This window comes from Gobio gobio, assembly GCF_949357685.1.
Source record: "Gobio gobio genome assembly, chromosome: 15".
Lineage (NCBI taxonomy): Eukaryota > Metazoa > Chordata > Actinopteri > Cypriniformes > Gobionidae > Gobio > Gobio gobio.
In genome coordinates, this window is record NC_137108.1 from 30,587,731 (window position 1) to 30,614,252 (window position 26,522).

The window sequence follows — 26,522 nt, forward strand, 5'->3', positions numbered from 1 at the left end:
AACAGACTCAAACCTTATTAAAGTTCAAGTGTTTGAGCTTCTTCCATCTCCTCCCTCCATCATTCCACCTCCTATTAACCTTTTCATGCGGTCAAGACCCTTGTGTTGTGGTGGCCGGAGGGTTCGACCTGAATATTTTGAGGTTGCCTATTGCAATGCACACACACATTTACACCTCACTGCCATTGTGAGGAAGTCGAGCGCTCAAATGGACTTTCCAGATGTGGGAATGTAATAAATTGAATTATTCTGTCATCTTCTCTGCATTTACAAGATGAGAGTTCAGGCCTTCAGGATGTGTGTGTGTGTCCGTCAGTGTTAGTGTGCTTGTTTCTGTCCATTGTGTTCGAGGTGTGTTTTCTGTCACAATACCAAAAGCTGCTGACTCTGGTTTACAACGGGCTATTTGCCAGGGTTGTTTCATTCCTGAAGGCAGGACCTGATGGAAAGCGAAGCCAGTGATCGACCTCAGTGAAATAGGAATCAAAGCCGCAGTCTCTGAGCCCTCATTAGGGTGCTGGAGCTGTTCTGGAACATTCCTGCATGTGAGTCTCTGAGTTTGCCTGACTGCAAGCATCCCTCCAGGAGCGATTTGTACTCTTCCTTCCTATTAATGCTGTGTACAATTCAAAAGCTGAGGAGAGAGAAAGTCTCTATACTTATAGAGAATGAAATTCTACACTTATCACAAAAACTATTTCACCATCAAAGAAAACAAAATGTCTAATATTGTCTGAGCTGGTGTCAGGATCAGCTCCTTTGCTATGGTTTATGTTGGTTCAATTATAGTTTAATGAGATGTCAGAGATGAATGGATGGTTATAGCTTTAGCAGAGGCTATAGAGGAAGCAACAGACCACTAACACACACAGACAACTTTTCCACTGTCTCAGGTACTGGAGGTGTGGTTTGTTTGCACACAAACCCCTGAATATTTGTTGATGTTGTCCGTGACCAGGTTTTGTTTTAATACGTTTTTACATATAGTGCTTGTCTAGGCACTTAAAGTCTTTAAATGTTTTAGAAAGACAAAATGTAGACATTTTCTCTATCTTTACCTTGTTTCTTTTGCTACCTGTGTTGCATTAGTTAAATAAAGGATTTTGATGCTGCTTTTAAGTAGGGCTTATGAAACAGGAAAAATTTAGGAGGAAGAAGAAAAAATGAAAGAATATATTTTGAGATGTGTTACAATGGCATCGTCCATCGCCGATGGCTGACTGACAGCCGGCATCATGATGAATTTTCAGTATCATTACTCCAGTCTTCAGTCACATGATCCTAATACGCTGATTTCATTCTAATCATTTTTTGTTATTGTCACAGTTAAAACGGTTGACTGTTTAATATTTTTGTGAAAACCATAATATACTTTTTCTTTTTAAAGGTTTCATGGAACATAATTTATTTGAACATCATCATTTGAAAAGTTGTCACTTTTGATGCTATTTTGCTAAATAAAAGCATTAATTTATTTAAATATGTATACATAGAAAGAGAGAGAGAGAGAAAAAAATGATATTAGATTTTTTCTTATAACAATATCACAAATAAGTGAACAGAGGTGATTTTTTAATATTTTCACCTTTGATTTAAGCAGATGTCATCATATTTGTCTTATTCTTAAGTGCTTTATTTATTAAGAAATATTAGTTTTCTTTTTGTTCCCTTACTCTAATCAAAATGTGTGAAACAAAACATGTTTTAATTGTTTTTATAGTTTTGTAAAATCCGTTGAACTACTCCTAAACATGTTTCGTCTACCAGGAAAACAGCAGCAAATGAGCAAGTATTAGCAATCAATTACTAATGAATTTTAATATGTTTTGTGGTATTAGTTGGTTTGTCTCACTTAACATTAGATTGACAAATTAATGATGGTGATCACACTGTTTTTATTCAACCTTGTTGCATGATTTTTGTAAAGGCCCTGATTCATTTAAACTACATTACGATTCTTCCACTGCATCACATTAAAATCTCATAAATCTAATATTAAAATCTCCCTCTCCCCTTCATTAAGAGAAGAGGGAAACCATTCAGCATGGTGTATTTACCTTTCCCTTAATCAAATGTGGCTCGGTGCACCTCTGAGTAGAATGAGATTAAAGTCTCACACGTTCTCCGTGGCTCTCTGGGGTTGCTCTTTGGCTCTGTTCAGGGATGGCAGGTGATCTAAGATGCTAGACTGGTAGAATGAGAAACGGGTCGACGAATCTTTGATAGAGAGTGCTGGAGGCCCAAATCACTTCCAGCTGCAGTGTGCTTTGAAGCTTTATGATCCAGCCACTTGTTCTCTTTCTTCCTCGTTCTCTCACAACACACATTTTTCATATTTTCATATGTATTTTTCATACATATTTTCATATCATATTGTGTCTGTCCTGCACCTCTCAGTGTATTTCACTCTCTTTACAGATTTGCTGGTCGGTGCATTTGGAGTGAGTAAAGTTGTGGCCTACAGGTGAGACATTTTTCACTTTAAATGCACCACATAATACAACACTGTCATTACAAATGTTGACAATTTCATATTTTAAAATGTTATATTATACGTATTATGATGGTGAATATCACATATATTCATATGTCCTATAAGTCATATAAGTTTTCTGTTTCTCAGCTTTAAGGTTGTGTTCACACTTGTAGTTTCCACGTGTGTAGTTCACACGTGGTTTGTTTGGTCTGGACCAAATAAAAAGCTTTTAGCCCTGATCCGCTTAGCGTTCACATTGGCATTTTAACACCGAACCTAAAGATACCGAACCCAAAGGAATAGGGATATGTTCATAACTGATTGGTCGGCTTTTATTACATGTATTTCATGATGGAACTTATTGAACATTGCTGTGTGCTGGGCTAAATGCGCTCGCCGTATGTGCGTAGACATATGATGGTATTTTGACCAGCTGAAAACTCGTGAAGAGCTTATAAAATGTGTAAAGGAGTCAAAACAGCGGCAGGAATTCCTCTTGTCACTCACACACACAAAGAAAGATCTGCTTCATATTTCATTCAAACCACACCATCGTTTGGAAGCGGACCGAGACCCATCTTTTCTGTGGTCTGGGTGTGCTTGTTTGGTGTGCACTAGGGTTTGGATGGCAACATTCGCACTTATTCAAATTAACTGCACTAACAGAGCAATTGCATCAGGGTTAGTTTTAATCTAACCAAACATGCCAAGTGTGAACAAGTCTCAGCATTCAAATAATGCTAGTACAATTGCATTGACCGAAATGATCATCTCTCACAAAATTCTCACAAAATCTGTTTCAACCACAGAAAAACATCAACATGTCACATAACATTTTCTTAGCAAGAAAGAAAGACATTTATATAAATATATATATATATATATCCACTGTGTCATATGCATTATATTTTTTACCTAACCTGTTAGTGATGTCTTAATTATTTGAAGTATGTTTGAATAAAAATTATGAAAATCTGAAAATCTTTCTAGGGCATTTTCTCAAAAACATGTTTTTATGAGAGCCATTTAAATTAGTTTTTTCATTTAAAAGTTTGTAGAAATGTAATAAGAAACAAGAATGATGTCATTAGAAAGCATAGTTTTTAGCAAATTTTTAGGCTCAAAGCTAATAGATAATAGAATTTTTTTTTGATGTATTTTGTATTACATTTTATGCTTTTAAAATAAATTTTAGCTATTATTTGTATATATTATATATATTTAAAGCTGTAGGTGAGTTTAGGCCAGAATAAATGTGTGTTGCTACAAACTAGTGTGTATATATATATATATATATATATATATATATATATATATATATATATATATATATATATATATATATATATATATATATATATATATATATATATATATATATATATATATATATATATATATATATATATATATATATATAATCTCAGAATCAGAAAGAGCATTTATTGCCAAGTGTGCTTGCACACACAAGGAATTTTTATTGGTGCTGAAGCTTCCAGTGCACATATACAATACAAACACAACAAGAACATAATAATACAAATTCTAAGAATAAAAATATGAAAATAGCATTACAAATATTAGGTCACAGTTATGTTTAGTCAGAATAAACATTTACAGATTATAAACATATTTACAGTATGTGAGTAGTATGAATAAATATAAATATATCCTGAGTTTAGAAGATATTGCACTAAACAGTGAAACATATAAAAGAATATGTATGTAAATATATATATATATATATATATATATATATATATATATATATATATATATATATATATATATATATATATATATATATATATATATATATATATATATATATATATATATATATATATATATATATATATATATATATATATATATATATATATATATATATAGTTGGTAACACTTTACAATAAGGTTCATTAGTTAATATTAATTAACTACATTAGTTAATATGAACTAATAATGAACTGCACTTATAAAGCATTTATTTTTCTTTGTTAATGTTAATTTCAACATTTACTAATGCATTATTAAAATTTTGCTAACATTAGTTAATGCACTGTGAACTAACATTAACAAACAATGAACAGCTGTATTTTTATTAACTAAAGTTAACAAAGATTAACTAATGCTGAACAGAGGTGTTGTTCATGGTTAGTTCAGGTTAACTAATACAACCTTATTGTACCATATAGTTTGTAGCAAAACACACTTATTTTGGCCTAAACTCACCTACAGCTTTCACTACACTCACATGTTTTTTCAATTAGAGTGAACGGCACAGAAAACACCTGTGTTTGAGGTTTTGCTGGAAGGAAACCTAATACACATGAAGTTATTTTTCTCTGTTCCTTGATATGATAGTAACATATTTTCAAATTGCATAACAGACTATATTGAAATGTCTGGCTTCATAATGCATTCATGAAAAATTCTTTAGCTTTAGTTGACCGGAGTACAGTCAGCAAACATTATCTGCAGACTTGTGGCATGTCTAGTCTGAGTAGCCAAGACTTCGATTGGGTGTTTCAGCTCAGGTTTCCCTCAGAAATGTTTCAAAATAGTCCCTTTTTCCTGCCTCAAAGCCACCAAAAACACACAGACACATTAACATGTCCCAGCACACACTCCACACACACATACGCGGTGTCTCGGTGTCAGTGTTAAAGCGATTAGCTGTAGTGGGCTCTGGTGTATTTGTGTAAGCTAACATTTCCACTGTTAATCCAGTTTGAGTGCTAGTCTCAACAGAGTGAATGTGAGACCGGAGCAGAGCAGAGACTGACCTCATGTTAAGTTCTCATTTACTCAGCCTGTCTGATGTTTTATTAGACTCTGAATGTTTAGTTTCTTTTGGTTAAAGGTTCTTTAAGTGATTCTTCATGTAATACTGTTTTGCATTGAATATTCATTCTATCTGACATATCACTGAAATAGGAGTTGTGAGAAATAACTTAAATTAGCTTTTTTATCCAATCAGAAATGCGTTCTTCTTGCTAGTCAGTTTGAATATTCAGCTTTGCTTTAAAGTCAACATAAAATCAAAATGGACAGTATTTACTTTCTTAATGCATGTTCCTGTACGATTCATAGGTACATGTTATTCTACATAAAAAGAGAAACAAATAAAAATGCTCTTTCCTTTTCTGCCGATATCATTTAGGCCAAGTGAGCTATTGGATGTTGTTAACAGTCAAACAGCTATATATTTTGTTTTAAGAAACTCATATTCACAATTAAAATGGCAATTTTTTCGATCCAATCATTTCGAGATGGATAAAATAGGATCCCAAATCTTTTTCATTGAATGTCCTGTTCCACTCTGAAATACTTCACATTACAGAAGTTAAAAGTGTTGAAATTCAAATTCCAAATGAAATTCACATTGACTTTAAGTCTTGCCATTTTTTTTATTAGACATAAACAACTTTAGTGGGTTCTTAATGTGTATGTGCAGCTCTGAATTCAGCTTCCAATTTAAACTCATTGCCGCAATAAAATCATATCAGTAATTTTATTTTTTATTCCAACTCTATTGTCTCTCAACAATGCTAGGGCAAGGCCAGTGGTCACCGTGAATGCTCAGCTGATTTTGATGCCCAGAATTCTCATCCCTGAGGACAAGTCCTGCCGCATGCCCAATTCTGATGACATGGTAACCTGGTAAGTGTCAACTGAGCTACTGAAATATACTCTCAGCTTCTGACACAAAGAGTGACTCTTATGTACTAAATGCTCATAAAAGAAGAACATTTTGAAAGTTCATGTTTTGATTTATCTTTTCTAGATGAAGTGTTCAGTTGATGGGACATATATGTTGATCTTTAGTCCTGGTTAAGGGTAAACCAAAGCAGTCTGGGCCAAAGAGCTATGGCTGACTGGGAGGTTTTAAATCCATGTGGTCTATAGTACCACATTACAGCAGTTCTTTTTTCTTTGTGGTAAAACGAAGTGTTTCTGGAAGTCTCAATACATTCTTCCAAACCACACAAACATACACACAACCCTGCATTCTTACCCTGTATGTAGATGGACATTGTGTCCCACAAGCAGTTTTTGGGCTTTGTGACTGTAAACATACCAGATCTGTTTGGCTGCTTGGGGTGCATGTGCCTGTGTGTTAGGGTTGGCGTGGGGAAGAAAGGACTAGAGGTTTTGGAGAGACAAACGAGAGAACTAAAGTGTGGAATTCTGCAATAACAAAAGAGTAGCGTAGTAAAATAAATGTACAAACTGTGGTTGGAAATGGAGAGAGAGAGAGAGAAACACTGAGACATAGATGAACACAGAGAGAAACTGAACAAGCATAAAAAGATCCAGAGGATTATAAAAAACCCCACCATGGTTAAGGTTGAACCCCTCTGTCTATCTAGAGTTTAATTTGTTTGATTTTATTATGTATACTCTTCACTCAGAAAGATTTTACCTTTAGGGGTACAGCAGCTTGTCACTGGAGCAATACCTTTGTACCTTTTTCACCTTTAAAAGGTGCATATTTGTAGCCTGGTCCTACCAGACTCTCATACATTTCATTTGCACAGAGTCTGGCCACTCTCCATTGACAAGCGTTAAATTCCTTGAAGGCAGGTACTCTGTTGAAGTTTAAAGCTATTGGATCTGCCCAGAGCCACTCTGGATCTGCCATAACCAATCGCTAGCGTTAATTCTTGACGTATGTCATCTCAAACTAGCGCACAACATCAACGTTATCGTTCTCAGCCAGAGAATATACCGCAATCCCAGACAGTGTACTGAAGGAAAATGAAAATTGAGTGGAAGTACGTAGGAGGGGGAACCAGGCTAGCATATTTGTACCTTAAGATACATATTGCTACTCTAAGGTACAAATATGCACCTTTTAAGAGTGAAAAAGGTACAAAGATGTCCTTTTAAGGGTACTGCCCCAGTGACAGCCCCCCTAAAGGTACAAGTTTTGCTAATTTTTTCTGAGATTGTTCCAGTAGTAATGAAACAAATTGCATGAAATTAGAAAAATGCAAAATAGAAGTATTTCACCAGTTTTTGGACCCATTAGTACATAATAATAAATAAATAAATAATATAAACTAGTGAAATGCTTCTGTTTTGCATTTTTCTAATTTAATAATTTTAATTTAATAAAAAAAAATAACATGATATTTTATATAATATAATATAACAACAATAATAGACATCACATATATCAAACATCACATCACATGTCAGCAAGGACACAAGTATACTGTACATAAAACAAATATAATAATTAAGAATTTTGTTAATTTTGATGTGAGTTACATTTATTTGAAGGCTGTAATGCTTTATAAATGAAGGATTACCAATAAAACAGCCTATGTACATGCTGAGTATAAAAGTGTCAAGACTCGTGTCAAACCTCACACACACAAGTGCCATTAATACTGTGAGGAGTGGGCAGTAATAATTACAGATGTCAGATTGGCTGCAGAGTTGGAAGAGTTGCAGTAGGGTCAGAGTAGGGGTCAGCGGGGTCAAACTCTGGGCACTGCAGTGTTTGCATGTGTTGTAGGCCTGCATGATTTTGCGTTTACCCTTGTCACGGGGGAGGAGAACTAACAAGGCATCATTAAATTAGCGGGGCCACTTCCTCCTCTAAATATGCATACTCTCTCCCCTTCCTCTCTCACTGTACAGCATACACATGACTTCTTCTGTGTATTTTAAAATGCACCACTACCTGGAGGGGTCATGGCAGGGTTTGCATGGTTAGAGCACAATGCACAATGCTGTATTCCATCAGGCATGGCCTCATGGGTATTTCGTGTTGTTCATGAGGCACAGCATCCAGCTGTTTATCGCTAATTTAAACTCAGACACGCTCAATGCTGTCTAAGTGTGTTTAGGCGGCCTAATGGGGTGTTTCTGATGAGACGTATTTGGGTTGTGTGGAATGCTATGCATCGAATTGGCCCTTTGGGCCAATAAGACTGCAGTTGTGAGTCCCAGAGCACAGATATCATTACACGTTCAACATAACGGAAATACAGTTATTGAGCACCAGCTGGAGAGGTGTGCATGTGTTTCAATAAGTGTTTTTTTTCTGCAATCTCACCTTACAGCTTGTGTGCGTGTGAGATGTTTGTGATGGAGTGCCATGTTTTAAATCCCCAGTCCTGGTTGTATTTGTGTTTCTTTGGGAATAAAGTGCTATTTTTTTACAAGACCCTTATGGCAACAGAACTGCCATCTTTAGATTCCAGTAAATTAATTGTGCGGCCCATATTTGGGACATCCTGTGTCGTGTCTGTACTGGATAAGTCTGTGTGCGTGTTTTGAAGTTTGCATATTAGACTTCATATAAATGGGGTTTGGAAATGTTCTTACAATGTTTAATGACAATATAGAATTTGTATGAGAAAAAAATTGACAGGAACAGGAAGTCGTACTTAGGCCACTTTAATTGCGGCCTATATTACCAGATTATTAGAGTGAGGGAGGGATAGAGCGATGAAGTGAGCAAAGGACAGGTGGAAGGGGCAGAAAGAGGCAAATTCGATTAAGTTATTAAATATTGAGGAGTACCTCAGCATCCCACATTCCATTCAGCTTCATATACAAACACTCCACCCTTATTAACAATCCTCTTCCTCTCCTTTGTCAGCGTCACTTCAATTTTGTTCTTCTAATTTCTTCTCTCTCTCTCTCTTTCTCTCAGTCTGTCAGTAAATGTGTGTGCTAAGATCTCTGGGATTGGTATTCCTGATTATGTAGGTAAGTGCATTTTTATTTTTTTTATTAAATGCATTTTGTTTCAGTAAACTGATGTCGTCTTCAACAAATGTCTTGAGGAAATGTATTCTGGGTGTGTTTCTCTGTATGTTAAAAATATAGCCATGCAATTTCCTCAAAACAGTGAAAATCTGTATGCATTTAACCTGGTTCTGGAAGGATGTTTTCCCATTCATTTTCTCCATAAGTGTTTAAAAAAATAACAAATTCTTAGTCTTTAATCAAACCAAACAGCTCTAAACAAATCACAAATTTTGATTCAAAGCAGAACAATTTTAATATAAAGTTACAAGGTACTTAAATTAACTTCATATCACAAAACATTGCAAATTACATGCACAAATCAGCCTTGACTATAACATAAAAACTATTAATGTGCAGCCATTTATTTTTTTTTGTATACAATTATATTTAAATGATTTTTAAGACCTATTAATTATTCAGATTTATACTCTAAGATTAAAAAGTTTGGGTCAAGACGTTTAAAAAAAAAGAAAACAATACTTTTATTCAGCAAAGATGTATCAAACTGATCAAAAGGGACAGTAAAGACTTACATGATTCTAAAAAATTATATTTAAAGGTGTCATGAACTGGCTTTTTTATTTTTTTATACTGTTGTCTGAGGTCAACTTATGACGTTTGTGTGGTTTTTATATTCAAAAACATCATAATGAATAAGTAATAGGCTATTTTCTGCCATGGTTTTGAGGCTCTCTGAAGAAACAATCTGTTTTGATGGGCGTGCTGCACTGAACACTTGGAAGTAAACGCCCACGGCTAGGATTGGAAAAGATTAGCATATTTAATGAGCTTCAGCTACCTTCAGTCCCAGGAATCGTCTGGGGGTCAGAGGACTCGCAAAATATCAACAAACACAATGATTAAATCACACACACACACACACACACACACTTTCGCGGACACACACACACACTCTCACTCACTAGCGCGGACACACACACACACTCGCGCGGACACACACTCACTCCCGCGGACACACACACACTCACGCGGGCGGACACACACACACACTCACTCACTCGTGCACGCAGACGCGGAGACAAGTCCGATCACGAGTGACCCAATTCAATAACACCTTCTCCACCCTGTAACAGCGTGCTAAGGTATGTAATCAATAGATTTGCAAAACTAACACATATAAAAAAACATGTTTTAGCCTACTCACATGTGTGTTCAGAAGGAAGCTTATGCAGGGACGATCCTTAGCTCACGAGTCGGTGGGCGGGGCTACAGAAGCATATTTATCTGTAGAGGTGGCGTCTAGGTCCTTTTACGTAAGAGATCCGCATATTCTGAGAGCTTTCGTTTTCTGAGCCTGGTGTCAATAAAAGCTTTTCTTTGACTAACAAGGAAGTTTTCAGCTCTGAAACTTACAGGATATTCTTATATCACCATGACCTTTAAAATATCAAAAGCTCAAGGGAAAGTTGATTTCTCAGTTCATCACCCCTTTAAAATAAATGCTGTTCTTTTGAACTTTCCTTCTTCAAATCCTGAAAAATATATTCGCGTTTACACAAAAATATTAATCAAAAACTGTTTTCAACATTGATAATAAAAATGTGTGTTTCTTGAGCACCAAATCAACAAATTAGAAATGATTGGTGGATGTTGCTTTAGAATGATGTGTAGTTCAATACTTAAAGGGGTCATGAAATGAGAAATCAAATTTGCCTTGATCTTTTGACATATCAGTGGTCTTTGTACTATTAAAACATCCTGCAACTTTCAGATCTTAAACGTCCTCCTCATTATAAACGAAGCATTTATTTAATCAAGCTCGAAAAACAGCTAATTCTGATATTGGATAACCTGTGATGTCACACGGCCTGCCGGCCCACATCATCGCACCATAGGCCCCGCCCACTGGCGTTCAGGTGCTTAATGGTTGACATTTGCCCACACTGGATGTGAGCGTCATGTCAAAAGCAACTAGAACCCATTATAATAATCTCTGACACTGTCTACACTAGAAACAGTAAACAGTTGCATGTTTTTTTCCGGACACTCCACGTACTTGAGTCTGTCGACAACAGGACAAATGGAAGAGTGAAAGAATGTTAGCTTTGGCACGTCCAGTTTAAACAGCTCGTTTGCGTCTCTGTACAGACTTCAGAAGGATTTCAGAATGAAGGTTGAAAATAATAGTTTTTCCGCATATATATTGTTATTTTTGAGCAAAAAAAACGTTATTAACATTATACGTGAACCTCAAGGAACATATTAAAATAAATAAAATTAAAAAAACGTGGGAATGACCTCTTCATTTCAGCGCTTATAGTGTTTTTAGAATATTGTTCATATATAATTTCTCTATGGAGAAAATTAACAAGACTTCCAAAACTCTAATGTAGCACTCTGTTGCACAGCAAAACAAACAATTTTGTCATGCAGTATACATTTTCTCTTGATGCTTGCTGAGATGAAGACATTTTTATTGTTTTTACTTATATGTGTGGTGCTCAGTATGAGTTTGTGTGTCTCAGCACTTGTTGAACATCTGTATGGGGATTCAGTAATGGCCAAAATGGAGAAGGTGCCAAACTCAGTTAAACCAACAGGCAATAAAAGCCTCTTTCCCAGCACTTCTGAACACAGGCCTGTTAAAACTCAGTGCATATGGTTTTGGAGATGACAAAGAACAGGTGTGGCTGTGTGCGTTCCTGTGCCTGTGAGAGTAACACAGGCTGGTGTGTGTGAGGTGCACGTTTGTTGGAAGCACTATTTGATTGTTGTTCAGAAGCCCTAGTCATTAACCTTAGGAACGTGCAAGTTTTATGGTCCAAAACCTTTTTGGTCAGAGCAGAAATTGCAGGAATTAGACTCTGTAAATGTGGAACTAACAATAGCGTGCCTGTCTTTTTCTCTCTCTCTTTCAGCTCTGACAATGGACCTGCAGTTGGATTGGCTGAAGCAGCGTGGAGCAGTTAAGCGAATCTTGTTCATGGACACTCACCAGCACCAGAGAACCCAACAGTTGGTTCTGGGTCAAGGGGACCGCCAACATTGCCAGAACTACTCTGTTTACCTGCGGGTACGCCTAGTCCACACGCAACACAGAGCATTGCTGAACTGGCTTCATTCCTCGTGAAAAGTTCTTGTTTTTATCTTGACTACAAATGAACCCATGAGAAAGTTAATTGTGAGCCAAACCAAGCTTCTATTACAACACCGCTCATCTGGACAGAATAAACGATGTGAGAACCCCTCCGTGAGAGTGTGTCGCAAAAATGAGACCAAAAATTCAGTTGGGCCGAAGTGACACAGGAGCCGAATGCAATCTGGGTGTTTATATGATAACACAGGCCATGGGAAATACTTTTATTTGCCAGCTCAATTTGAATTATGATAAAATCTCAGGCAACATGACCTATCACTATGATATATGGCAGAAGTAAAGCACAAACATTCAACAACATAATAATAGAAATTGGATTCTGTAAAAAAATATAATAATAATTATTATTATTATAAATTTTTAAAAATATACACTGATAAATGATTATTATTAAATAAAAAAGTATTATTTAATAATAATAATATATAGTAGGGCTGTCAAAAGATTAATCACGATTAATCGCATCCAAAATAAGTTTGTGTTTACATAATATATATGTGTACTCTGTTAATTATTATTTATATATAAATACACACACATTCATGTATATATTTATAACACAAACTTGTATAATATATATATATATAATATATAATAATATAAACACAAACTTTTATTTTGGAATGCGATTAATCGTGATTAATCTTTTGACAGCCCTAATATATAGGCATATATATATACAAAAGTATATATTACATTATTAATAAGAAATCATCTTATTTTTAATAAGTAAAATGTTGTTGTTGTTATTATTATTATTATTATTATTATTATCATCATACTATATAAATAACTTATATTAATTATATTATATTCATCATTTTTGTTATATCATTTTTCTGTTCATGATTTCGTTTAAGTAGAGAATTTGTGTAAATTGAGTTTGAAATGTTTTATTTGTCATCCTAAAAATTGAAAAACATGAAAAAATGTACGCGATCCAAAAAATTTATAACAGACGAAAGTTTCGGAGGCAGAAAATTTCGGACTCCGAGTGCAAGGACCTTAACAATTAGTTTGGATTTGTGCAAATAATGTGTGTGTTTTGATGCAGCAATACTTTATCACAGCCTGGCTGCTTTTGTGTTCATAAGCTTTTCCTTCACACATCATTGTGCATTTCTGTTCAGAAACATAAACATACTTTCTCGTTTTCTCAAATCCTTGAAACTTATTTAATAACTGTATTTATTGCCCTTGGCTCTCTGAGGCAAGCATTCTTAAACAACAGCTGTGATTCAGTCAAACAGACTGATGTCAAATGACGAAGATAATCAAAAGAGTAGAAAGTGTAAAATTAAACTTGTCAGTTCTGTTTGCAATCCACCTCTCTCTCTCTTTTGTTTGATCCTTCTCTGTTTGTGTGTAGGATGAGGGAGAGTTTAGGGATAAACTGAGTCCTATCAGCGTGGCACTGAACTACAGTCTGGACCGGAACTCCCCTCCACCTGGCCTCCAGCTGCGGCCCATTTTAGACCACTATAGCAAGACCTTCCATCATGAGCAGGTTTGCATGCAACATAACTGTTTAGTGAGAGACTGCGTATGTGCATCATATTAAATTATTTAAATTATGATGCCATGACATGCAGGGTTTAAAAGAGGGTTTAAAACAAGACAACATCAGTAAACAGTTTTAATAGATTTAAACAGTAAACAGTTAATTAGAGAAAAAATGAGACATAAGTTCATTTCAGTGAACAAACAAACCCAAAGACGGAAAGAGAAGATTTTTTTTTTTCTATCGTCTCCCTTAGGCAAACATCCTGTTGGACTGTGGGGAAGACAACATGTGCATCCCAGATCTCAAACTTTCCGCTAAAATGTGAGTCCGTGGGTCTTGTGCATACATGTGTGTGCCATTGAACAACTGTTTGTATATATGTTATAATTTATGTGCTGTGTTGTATTATGCATCCTCTGTTTATGTTTTAATAGCGTGTAGTTCCTTGATTTTAGCCTCATATCTAGACAGCAAATGTGATAACATTAAGAAGTGATTTTAAATGGAGATTTATTTTTTTACAGGGATCGAACAGAACTTATAATCGGGGATGACAACTTGCTTATGTTAACCATTAACACCGCTAATGAGGGCGAGGGGGCGTACGAGGCGGAGCTCCATGTGACACTCCCTCCAGAGGCGGACTATATTGGTGTGGAGCGCAGGCGTGAGGTAAACAACATTACCCGCTATCATTTTTTACATTTGTGTATGAGATATCGCTGTGTATGTGCTTATGTGGGTCTCAGTAGCCGATTGGACATGGAAGATAATGAATACTTTTTCGGTTTATTTTAGTCTCAGACTCCCTAACTGCTGTGTTTAGATTATGACTCAATCACTGTATCCTTTTTTTCAGAAAAGATCTATCTATCTATCAGAGTATCGTGTATGAAGCGGCTTTCTAAAACACGGCACTCAAGTTTAAATCACTTTTAAAAAACACGTCTCTAGACCTGCACTGACATGAGTCTCGTGTTTTTAAGCTCAAAAACGCATACTGTGTGAATGGCCCTAAACTGATTAAAAGATAAACAGCGCATTCTTATTTCAGTGCTGTTATTTAAGCTGACAGTTTGTCCCTTATATTCAGTTTAACAGCATTAACAGAAAGCCAAAGAGGGCAAGGTTTCAACGGAATTATGCATATGCATTTTAAACACTTATGCATTTTAAACACTTACATTATGTTCTAGCTCTGTCCATGCAATAAATGCACGTTCTTAAAAGAGCAAGTTTTTTTCAGCTAATTTCAACTCGGCATGAATCAAAAATCAAATCAGAGCTGAATATTAATATTTACAAGATACTTATTCACGAAAACAACTCCTCGTAATTCACACCTTAATAGCATGCAAATATTTTTGCCCGTTTTCACTCGTGTGATTGGCAGCTCTGCTTTTCTGCTACAGTCTGAAGCGTGTGAGTATACAGTATGTAATGCACTGCGCCATCAGTTTATAAAGGAAAGATTACTGCAAATTTCTGGTGTTATTTTTGTGACTTTTTAGGCCATTCTAAAGCACTTCTTCAAACCTTTCAACACAGAGCCCACCTCAGATTGTTTTTAAAGGCCCACTGAAGTGCTTTGAAACGCGCAGCATTATTCAATATGTTGACGTAATTTCCCCTGAAACGGCTCCAGCTGTTAGCAGCTCCTCCCCTTTTTTGAAACAGCCAATAGCGTTTCATTAATACCACAGTTTGACTAGAGCCTTTCTGTTTGGTAAAGCTTAAGCCAGATTCCTCCTAGTCTCTAACCGTTTGTCATCATATTCTCCTCCATATCGCTTTGAAATACAGCATTGTGTGCAGAATTTAAATGGGTCCGATATGTTTTGTTGTCTGCGCCGACTTGCGCATATGATCCGCGCTGCGCTCTCGAGTATCTAACGTTAGTCTAACTTTAGACCACCAGAGCCGTTGGTGTGTGTGTAAATGTATGTGTGTGCGGTGCGCATAAAACTAACGTGAACACAGACTTAATTCGCCTCAACTGAAAGCATTACATGTCTGAATCATTTCCTGAATCATTTCCATGTATAGTGCGCTATGTGCCACTCACCATGTAGAAATTAGTAAATGTGTGAACAACTGACCGATTTCAGACGCAGCTTTAGCGTCTATTTATAATGTAGGGGGCGGGATGCTTCAGATTCTAGAGAGCATTTGATTGGACAGAAGATGTGATGAGAAGATGAAGTTTGCGATGATGTCATCAAAATCTGGGATTCATTTTTACGGAAGTGAGAGACTGTAAGTTTTGAATGCTTATGTCTCTTAAATGCGAGTTTTGTCATTGTTTTGGAACACACCAGCTTATTCGTTACCTTAAGGCTAACACAGTCATACTAAAAGCTAAAAAACTGTAACAGATCCACTGAAGGCAAGTTGTAGTGAACCCAAGTGCAGTTTATTTAGAAGGTGATAAACAGAATCCAATGATGACTTTGACTTGAAACAGACGTGACTTGAAACATGAACAGACTTGACCTAAACCATGACAGACACCTGAACGTAAACCACCAACAGCGGTTTACAGGAAACAATACTCGACAAAGAAACAAGGCAAACATGAGGGCTTAAATACACAAAGACTAAACAAGACACACTTGTGAACAATCAGACAATGAACCAATGACAGAACTGAACTGAGAACACATGACTAAAACAACCAATGAATGAGAACATAACACATGAGGACAAGGGAATCACATGACAAAAGGCTTGTTCGACTTCACCCAGCGATGCGCAGACCGATCGGCGGCTGACTTGAAGCAGTGCATGCCGGTTAGAAATTTTGTCCGACTTGAGGCAGCGCCGACGCCACGTGACAGTGACGTATGTCAACAAAGTGCCGCGAGAGCGATTCGAGAGCAGCCGGCGAATACAGCCGGTGCAGTTTCTCGAGAGCGACTGCATGAGGCTGCACGGGCTCTTCCACACAGCCGTTCCACGATTGGCCAGATTCACCGCATGACAGCGATCACGTGTGTTTCGTGTTTATTCTAAAACCTTCAGCTCCACTAATGCGCACAAATCTGTTTTTTATAACAGTAAAACCTCCTTTCATGTAGTCGCGATGTTATATTGTCATGTTTATCAAAATATAACTGATTAAAAACATAGACCCCACTTCATTGATAGTGTAGGCTTATATGTTGAACTTTATTCTATTAACACACGCTGTGCATAAAGTATTACATGAAAATAATGTCTCTGAAACATCTGTGTATTGCCAAATATTGCATTTATTTCACTTCAGCTGATAAAGTGTGCAAACACAGCGCGAGCGTCACCGCGGGAAGCAGAAAGTGTCCGACTTCACGTCTGTGTTTGCAGCTCCTCCCCGCCTGCACGCGGCTACTCTCGCCGATCAGTTGCATCCAGCCGCAGCCGATGTCGAACACACCTAATGGCTGCACATGGCAGGATCACATGACAAACAGGAACACATGACAAAACCAGGAAACATGACAGTGAACATGAAACAAAACCAAAACACTAGACATTACAAAAACTTTAATTTTGATTTCAGGGGGCCTTTTAATCAATGCAGATTAACACTATCTGTTCCTAAATTCTGATGCGGACCCTGCCCATGCCTAGACCCGGCCCCAGTTGTGTCTAACTTCGGACTTGACCAACAGATTGGCATTCTGACACCGCAAGCTTCATGCTTTCTAACCTTAAATCCACTTTTCCCCCCTTTTTGTTGCAATTATTCTACTTATTGTAAATATACAATACAATAACTTTATATCAGAGAGTATCTTTTTAGAATTATGTAGTAATCTTAATAATAATAATATTGGCTTATAAATATACTGTAAATACTGTAGTAATTGTTATATTAGAATTACCCCTTTTTACATTGGCGCTCCTGCCCATGAAAAAATCTTTGCACATCACTGTATACATTGGATTGATTTGAATTACTTGAATGTACCTGAAGTGTGCACAAAGCACTAGGAAAATACAAGTACGGGACTGTATTGGCAGATACTCAATATTCAACGACTCTGATCAGGATCGGGACATCCCTAAAACATTCATTTGGAAGTCAATGGCTACCGTTAGATGTTTGGTTACCCACATTCTTCAAAATATCATATTTTTGGGTGATCTATCCCTTTAAGACAAAAACCTTTACATTTACATGGATAGCTTGTATTTCTTGATGTTTTATCGAATGGCACCTGGTCATGACACAGTGTAACGTGAACTCAGGTCTTGTGAAATATCAGATTTACTAAACGGCTTTAAATCCATCATGGTGAAATGCTAAATCTGTAATCCATTCTGACACCGAGTTAAAAACACAAACATGAGTGCTGCAATGTCTTTGATGTAGTAATGAGGCAGGAATGCAGTGAATGTTGATCTAATTATGGGTAAGGTTTCTTATTAAACATAGTCTAAAACATGCCTCATGCCTAGATTTACTGTTTATTTCATTTAATGCAGTTCTACTTCTCTTAATTCATATATTCTGCTGTCATTCAGTCATTCCATCATCCCGTTCATCCATCTCCGTCTCTTCCTACATGAGACACTGGCGCTCTGCGGCACTAACCGCAGAAGATCTGATTGCTCTCTGTCTGTCAGTTATGAGTTTACCAGATGCAGTGTATATAACTGGTAATTGCAGCGCGTGTTTGAGAGTGGCTCTTAATGCAATTTGCACAACTCCATTAGCCGTTCTTCTGGGAACCGACTGGATACTGGTTTGACTCTGTTTTGGTGAGAGGAAGTGGTTGCCAGAGGAGGGAGATGGAGGAAAAGAGAGACTGATGTAGGGGGTTGACGAGATGACAGGGGTAGGGCCTCAGTGATGTATGATGTGATTACTATCAGAGAATTCATCATGTACTTTCTCTCCCTCGTTTCCTTTCCTCCGTCACTCCCTTGACCCTCAAGAGACATGTTTTCACTGGATTATGTTAGTTATTGACCGGGTTTTATAATTGCCTGGTTTTGTTTTCAATGATGTCATGCACCTTTTATTTTATTTAGCACATTTTTTTAATTGTATTGTTATTTTAATGACTTTTTTCATTATTTTTATTTAGAAAAATAATTTCACTATTTTTTTTTTTTTTTTTAGTGTACAGTATTTATAAGTGTAAGATTTGTTAGTCTAGTGGTAGTTTTTGATTTGTATGTGGGGAGAACGAATCAATTATTTTTGCATACAATAAACATGCAATTTTAATTTTTAAATATTTATTTAATACAATATTTTGAAAATATTCTAGAAGTTCTGAGGGGGCACATGTCCCTTTGATTGAGCGTAATGCTTCTGTTTGTGTTCTTTAGCTATTCAGCATGTAGTTCTACACAACATCTATTATAGATTAAATGATAAAGACCTGAAATTCTCTCTCTCTCTCTCTCTCTCTCTCTCTCTCTCTCTCAGGATCTACAGCGGCTGAACTGCGAGCACAGGACAGAGAATGATTCCAGAGTTGTGGTGTGTGACCTGGGAAACCCAATGGTGGCTGACACAAACGTAAGAGCCATGTTACACAAACTCTATTGATATGATGTAATGTGTACAGTTTGATCCAAAAATATATGAATGAAACATACTCTACAGTAGTACACTGACATGAATGCTTTGCAAGTGTGTGGTACATGCTTACATTATGGACATACATTACATAATGCGCTTTACTTGCATTACAGTGACAGTAACAAACCTCAGCACTCAAGGGAGAGATAGAGTTTCCTTCAAATGTCTGTGCCATTAAACCAGATGTGTTATCATTCAGGTAGCAAACTATAAACCTGTCAACAGTCTAACTAACTTAACTAACTTGCTCAGTAATCTTCATTTCAAGCTATTGCTTTTCTTGCACAGCCACCATGACAGACGTTTACCTAAAAGAGGAAACAGACTTTGGAAAAAGATTTGTGGTAGCGCTGAGAAGGCATTACATACTTGCATTGCATTATGAATAGCATTCTGATGCATTTATCAACAGATTAAATTTGGCTTGTGTTCATTTGCTTGTGTAGATTGTTTGTATTCTCGTGTATTTGCATATGTTGGCCTTAGCTTGCAGTGAGAACTTGAATCCCTCAGCGCATTAACATAAATGAGCAGGACAGAGGAAGGAGGATTTTAGAGGGGTGAGAAAAGGGTAAGGCAGCATATCAGTTTGCCCTTTAATAGCCTGATATTTAGCAGCGCTGTCAGCTTACTCAGACTTCAGGTGCTGTATGAGACACCTGCAGATGCAGCACACACACACAAACACACATGGTTCACTGTCTGGTTCACTATCTTTGTGGGGACTCTCCATAGACTTAATGACTTTTATACTGTACAAACTGTATATTCTATCCCCTTACACTAACCCTACCCCTAAACCTTCCAATCACAGAAAACTTTCTGCATTTTTACATTTTCAGAAAAACTTACTCTGTATGATTTATAAGCTTGTTTCTCATGGGGACCATGAGTCAGTGTGCATTCAGGTTGAAGTCCCCACCGGGATAGAAAAACATGAACACACACACCTCTTATTTTTTTTTTCTATTCAGCAAAGACATTTTAAATTGATCAAAACAATTTTTTTCATCTAATCAAGTATCATCTAATCAACCATCCATCCAGAGGAAGGAAACCCCATTCCTCTCTCTCTCTGTGTGTGTGTGTGTGTGTGTGTGCGTGTGCGTGTGCGTGTGCGTGTGCGTGTGCGTGTGCGCGTGCGCGTGCGCGTGTGCGTGCGCGTGCGTGTGTTACTGGCCCCACGGACCCTCAGGAATGTGTCTGTTATACAGATGTATTCATTCATGACACATATACGTCTCCCTGCTGATATCAGCATGTATGTTCACTAAAGAGAAAACACACAAACACACATAAACTTTTTCTTGCACAGTCAATAGCTTGATTTGTGCATTGTGTGATTTTTTTTTCTCTCTTTCTTTCCTACCCCTTTCTTCCCTGTTTCTCTATCAGGTTGATTTTGAACATTGTTAATGAGAGTCCAGAAAACAAAACAGCAGGTCGAGAGAAAAAGGGGAATGATGGAGTGAGTGTGTGAAGGGAGGGTGTAAACACATTGGGACAAAGTTTGAAGTTCAGTCTAAACACGCTCTCCATCTATTTACTAGTCACCATGACAACCGGTCTCCAGCAATCCCAAATATCTCAGCCTGGGGTGCGATTACAACAGTTAGAAAACACACTCTTGACCTGTCACAACATGCACACACTCATGCACACACTCCCAACACAACATCCTGCCCTGCATCTCATTTGCAGGCAAATACACACAAACAAACACTTACAACCATGTTCCTTAGTATGTCTGGATCGTCTTACATTAATTTGTGTATTTTGAACTGCATTCATTGGTGGTGTTATGTTGTTGTTGTTTGCTATTTCTACTAGTTGCAATGGCTGTAATTTGTGAACTCTAAGGTGATTTTAATAACATTTATAAAGTCCTCTACTTCACCATCTCTCTTTCTCACTCCATCGGTTTTCTATTTCCTCAAAGCCCTCAGGGTGAACTGCTCATTAGGCTCAAATCCGATTCATTCCTGCTTCATCCCTGTTGAGCATTACTCTTCACTGAAATACAAAAAAAAAATAAAGTAGGGAAGATTACTTAAGTATATTGTATCATTATCCCAAATAGATGCAGCTGTTAAGGTTATTTTGGCTGTAGAAGAAATTGTGTGACTAGGATAGATTTTGAGAGCATATGAAGAAAACTGAGGTCTGTCCAACTACAAAAAATGGCCTGTATCTAAAGTTCTTAGTTGGCTCTACAAAAATTCTGTAAAATAATAATGTTGTGGTAACAATAGTCAGCTTTGCAGAGCGGGTTCATAATGAACTCACTGGTTTGTTTTGTTTTGCAGCATTCATTTCATCTAGCATATGCTAATTGGATTCAACATGTCTACTGTTGCATTAAATATAGATTTTTGTGTGTTTTTTTTATACTGAACTGAATATAAACTAATAAGTTAACATTGTGTGTCTCACACACACACACACACACACACCTGCATCTTTATTAGCCAGTTTACTCTCCTCCTTTTCTGTTTGTTAGGATTGCAGTGCTTGTTAAAGCCAAGGTAAATTGAAATGTAATTTGTCAGTAATTTGATGCAAAGCGGGTAAATGCTTGTGCTCGAGCAGTGCCAGCTCACTGAGAGCGGAGGCAGGGTAGAGAGCTTTATGACTGTGTTTACTACAGCAGGCCAAAAGATTATGTTGCTCATAAACTATAAATCAGAGCATCATAACTGAATAGGCAGAATATTACCTGCGGATGGACCTGTGGTTTTAAAATGGTATTTGGTATTTGTCAGTGTGTGGAGGCAGTTGGCTGGATACTCAGAGGTCTGTTTTATTGTGTCAAACTGGCCTGTCGTGTTGGCGGATTGTGGGTTTGGAAGAGAGTTTGTAGAGAAATGCTGTGACAGCATGTAGAATGTAAAGGGAGCAAATTAATCGTGAGACAAAAAAAATGCCTCACACAGAAATAGCCTTAAAGGTGAAGTGTGTCATTTCGTTGGTGTTCAAATACTTTCTTCTATCATAGCAATTCATAGGATTGGCTACAGACGAAGAGTGCATACTGTATTCCCCAGTGTTATTTCAGTATTATTATATACCATTATATACTTTTTAATTAGATTACTTGGATCAAGTCCAGACAGAACTGCCCAAGCTCAAATGTTGTGGGCGGGGCTAAGTTCGGCTGGCATCCAGGCTAGTTTCTCCTACTAATAGGAGTGAACCGTCTTTTTATATCTATAGTCTTTGGTCATTATTCAAACAAGCTAGTCAATGCTAACGCTAACCATGCTAATCAGAATTTCTTAGGACTGCACATGCGCATTGGCTCATCTAGTCTGAAAAATAACGCTATTTGAGCATAAGTAACAACATTGATTTGAAATATGTTATTTAATTGTGAGGTTGCCAAACAGTGTTTGAGATTTCCCCCATTAAAATAAATAGGACTTGGTCTTGGATGCCCGAAATAGCTGCACGGAGACGTTGCAAATATGGCCGCCGAGTGAACAGACTTTCCTTGAAAGGGACTTTGATAATGACAAACGAGGGGTGGGGCAGAAGGAGTGCTAGTGTGTTTAGCAAACCTGTTTGGAAACAATCATTAAAAGGGCCGTTTACCCAAAAATACAATTTTTTTACAAACCTATATGACTTTCTTCTGTGGAACACAAATGACGAGAGGGTTGTTTGGCTCTGTGACCTGTTAACATGTTCCAGATTTGGAAGGAGGGGGCGTTGTCATGGTGACAGGCTTTGTCATGGAGCCTCCGGAGTTAAACCCACATGGGGCAAATTATCATGGCACCAGCAGAGGAGGGTGACACGGCCACAAATCCCCCATCTCACACACACATACAACAAACAAACTGAGAGACCCGTCATGAACTCGCACTCACAAAACACTCACACACCGTCGTCACTGACGTCACTAAACAGTCGCGCCACACATGGAATCAGCGTGAGGCCTGTGATCAAATTCAAGTTTCTTTTTCAAAACTTTTCAAGCTATCCTCTCATAGCCCATAAAAGTAAGTCATAATAACCATGTGGTGCAGCCTATTCATCTCAAATAAGCCATCACAAGACCAAATGTGCACAAAACATGTTAGTCACACCACCTCAAACGGTCCGAGTGCCACAAACGGTCCCTATATGAGGAACAGCAGAGTTTTGTACTGACTGTGTTGTCTCAAGTAGAAGCTTCCAGTTGTATTGTATTTTTAGAAGGAAACTGTACAAATACATCTAGCTCAGTCAACTGACTGTGAAAGGAAGATGTGGAGGCTCTCCTGCACAATTGTTGAGCCACCAACGAAACATTCTGTTTTTATAGCGCTTCCGTAGCCTGATGGCAAAGACTGAAAGACTCAGGAGGAGTTTCTTCCCCCAGGCCATCAGACTCCTGAACTCAGTCACGTGACTTCACTTCACCCCCGCACACGCATAAACATACAGTTTTTTAACATTAACATTCACATACTGCCATTGCACTGCACTTTACTTTCCTATTGTTACTGCGTAACAACCTGTAATAAACCTTGCACATTATACTTCTTTATATATACATATATATATATTTATGTTAACCACTTATTTCTAAGTCTACAGTTTATCTCACTTATCATATCCACTTATTTTTTTATATTTTTTATATTTTAATTTTTATATTTTTATTTTTATCTTATTTCCTATTTTTATCTTTTACTTGATTTATTTATAATTCTACTTATGTTAATACTTTTTATTCTAATTTTATTCTATTTCTATTTTAATTTCTTGTAACTGTTATTTGCACTGTCCATGGAGCGGACCTGTTTACATTTCACTGCCAGTTGTATATTGTGTATATAACTGTGTATGTGACAAATAAAACTCTTGAATCTTGAATCTTGAATCTATAAAGTGGTGGGGAGTTTTGGCTGCATTTACACTGCAAGTCTCAATGCACAGATCCGATTTTTTTTGTCAATTTTTTTTGGACCACTTGTTTACATTCACTTTAGACACGACTGTTATCGGATATCTATGTTTACATTAATTCCCGTCCAAAATGATTGTCGGTGATCGCTTTACTATGCACATGGTAGACCCTCTGGTTTTGAATGGCCATGCTATTAAAATTATTTAGGCCTATATAATTCCTGTCGGGTGGCCATGATTATTTGTCAGCATGGACAAGATAACATGGATGTTTTGCTGCGCAAAATCTGAACAAACGGATATATACAGGAAATTAACGGTAATTTTCATTTGTTATTTTGTCCACAAAGTAGATAAAGTAGAGTTAGATCTAGAATTCTGAAGTGAAATAAAGTAGCGCAGTAAGATTACTTTTTTTTTAATGAATTCAAATGAATTCAGAGAGAGAGAGAGAGAGAGACGTGTCGCCCTTGCCCTGTGTTGGCTTGGAATTCAAAGGGGAATTGGATGTATGTGTTTAGTCGTAGGTCGGATGTCCAGATATCAGATATGCATCTAATTTAAAACCACATTTGGAAGTAGCTCAGATCGGATGCGTTTTTGTGCCAGTGTAAACACGGGCCTTTGCACATACACATTGGTTGTCACATTACAACATCAAATATCAAGTCAAAACTAAAACAATAAATGATGTTACAGTTAAAAGTGTGTAAAAAATTATTTTTCGATATATGCTGCAGTTTAAAAATAAATAAATCAATACTCTACTTTTTTGAAAGAAATGAATACTCTACTCTATTTACAATATATTGAAACAGAAAACTGTTTTTTTTGATCAAATGAATGCATCCTTGGTGAGCCTAAGAGAAAAATCTTACCGACCCTAAACTTTTGAACTGTTGTGTTCTACCTTGTGCTCAAATGAACTTATGATTATATTTCATGTGGTATCTTTATTCCTACGTTCTTCGCTGTCAGTCCCAGTATTCTGTAGGTCAGTCAATGAATTTATGAACCAGCAGGTGAACAGCAAATAGGGCTTGTTATTTAATATTTTTTATTTATAATATAAATAATTAGTAATATTTCTGGCCATTTTCTGCCTTTATTAGACAGAACAGTTAAGTAAAGGCAGGAAGTTGTCAGAAATGCTACTGTGTGGAGTGCTGCCCATAAAGCATTGGACCTTTTAGCTCTATATTTTAATAAACCATAACTTCAGGTGTTTATCATATTGGGATTTCATGAAGTGAAGTGTCTTGTATTCTCTTAGTCTCGCTAATGTGAATCTTCTTCCTTATATGATAATGCATTAAATGTCCCAGTAGTTACAGTAACAGTGTAAATGTCTTTAGTGAGCAATAATTTATACAAATCCGACATGACTCGCCCCATCTATTGTTCTCACTATGGTATTCAATGAAGAGAGGAGTTTCATGGTCTGTAAAATAAAACGCATTGAATGAGTTTATTGTTTCACGCACTCCTACCCATTTTAGCTAATGTCACATTAGGGTGACATATATTCACAGAATTTGGCAACAGTTAATGGCTTTAGTCCACAACACCTCGTATTTCCCAGCAACATGAAGCAATGTATTTTCTTAACAGAGTGGGCTGATATTTTTGGAGCTTCCTAGCTTTATGCTTCTGATGATGACAATGTAAATAGACTGACAGGCTCATCTTTGGCTTACGTTATTCTTTGTTTTTAATCATGCACAATCCAGCCATCTTCATGCTTTCCGGATGCGCTCTGTCCAGTTTTGCTTAGTCAATCTGCAATCCATCTGAATAAATACCATTGCACATATGTATTCAAACACAGTGCTTTTGATGTGTGTGTTTGTGCTGTTTCAAACGGAAACTGCATCTTACATATCATTCCATTGTTGTGAAATGCACTTAATCAAACACACTTGAAGAACTTGTACATTTTCCCCATGTCATAGACTGTTCTGTTCTGAGTTTCATTAAAACTTTCGATTTTAGAGTTATTGTCTCATTAGTGTAATTAGATGATTATTGTTGCCACAGAAACATATGAACCAGCCCTTATAAACTCCGAGCTCAGATGAAGCCTCATTTCTCAACACATGTATGAAGTTGCGGAGACGTGATCTTCATTTGTGATTTACCGACTCTGTGGGTTTTAAAAAAGGACGCAAGACCACTAAAAGAGGCT

At 36.9% G+C, this 26,522-nt stretch overlaps 1 protein-coding gene across 1 annotated transcript in view; it reads left to right on the top strand.

Moving 5' to 3' along the window:
• The window catches only part of itga8 (integrin, alpha 8), an 89,125-nt gene that overhangs the window by 42,346 nt on the left and 20,257 nt on the right, over window positions 1-26,522 (top strand). The window contains exons 14-21 of the mRNA XM_079836657.1: window positions 2,419-2,464; window positions 6,032-6,139; window positions 9,150-9,205; window positions 12,127-12,281; window positions 13,735-13,872; window positions 14,123-14,190; window positions 14,394-14,541; window positions 19,289-19,381. Of these exons, the coding sequence (XP_079692783.1) occupies window positions 2,419-2,464; window positions 6,032-6,139; window positions 9,150-9,205; window positions 12,127-12,281; window positions 13,735-13,872; window positions 14,123-14,190; window positions 14,394-14,541; window positions 19,289-19,381 (812 nt within the window). The remainder of the gene's footprint in view (window positions 1-2,418; window positions 2,465-6,031; window positions 6,140-9,149; window positions 9,206-12,126; window positions 12,282-13,734; window positions 13,873-14,122; window positions 14,191-14,393; window positions 14,542-19,288; window positions 19,382-26,522) is intronic.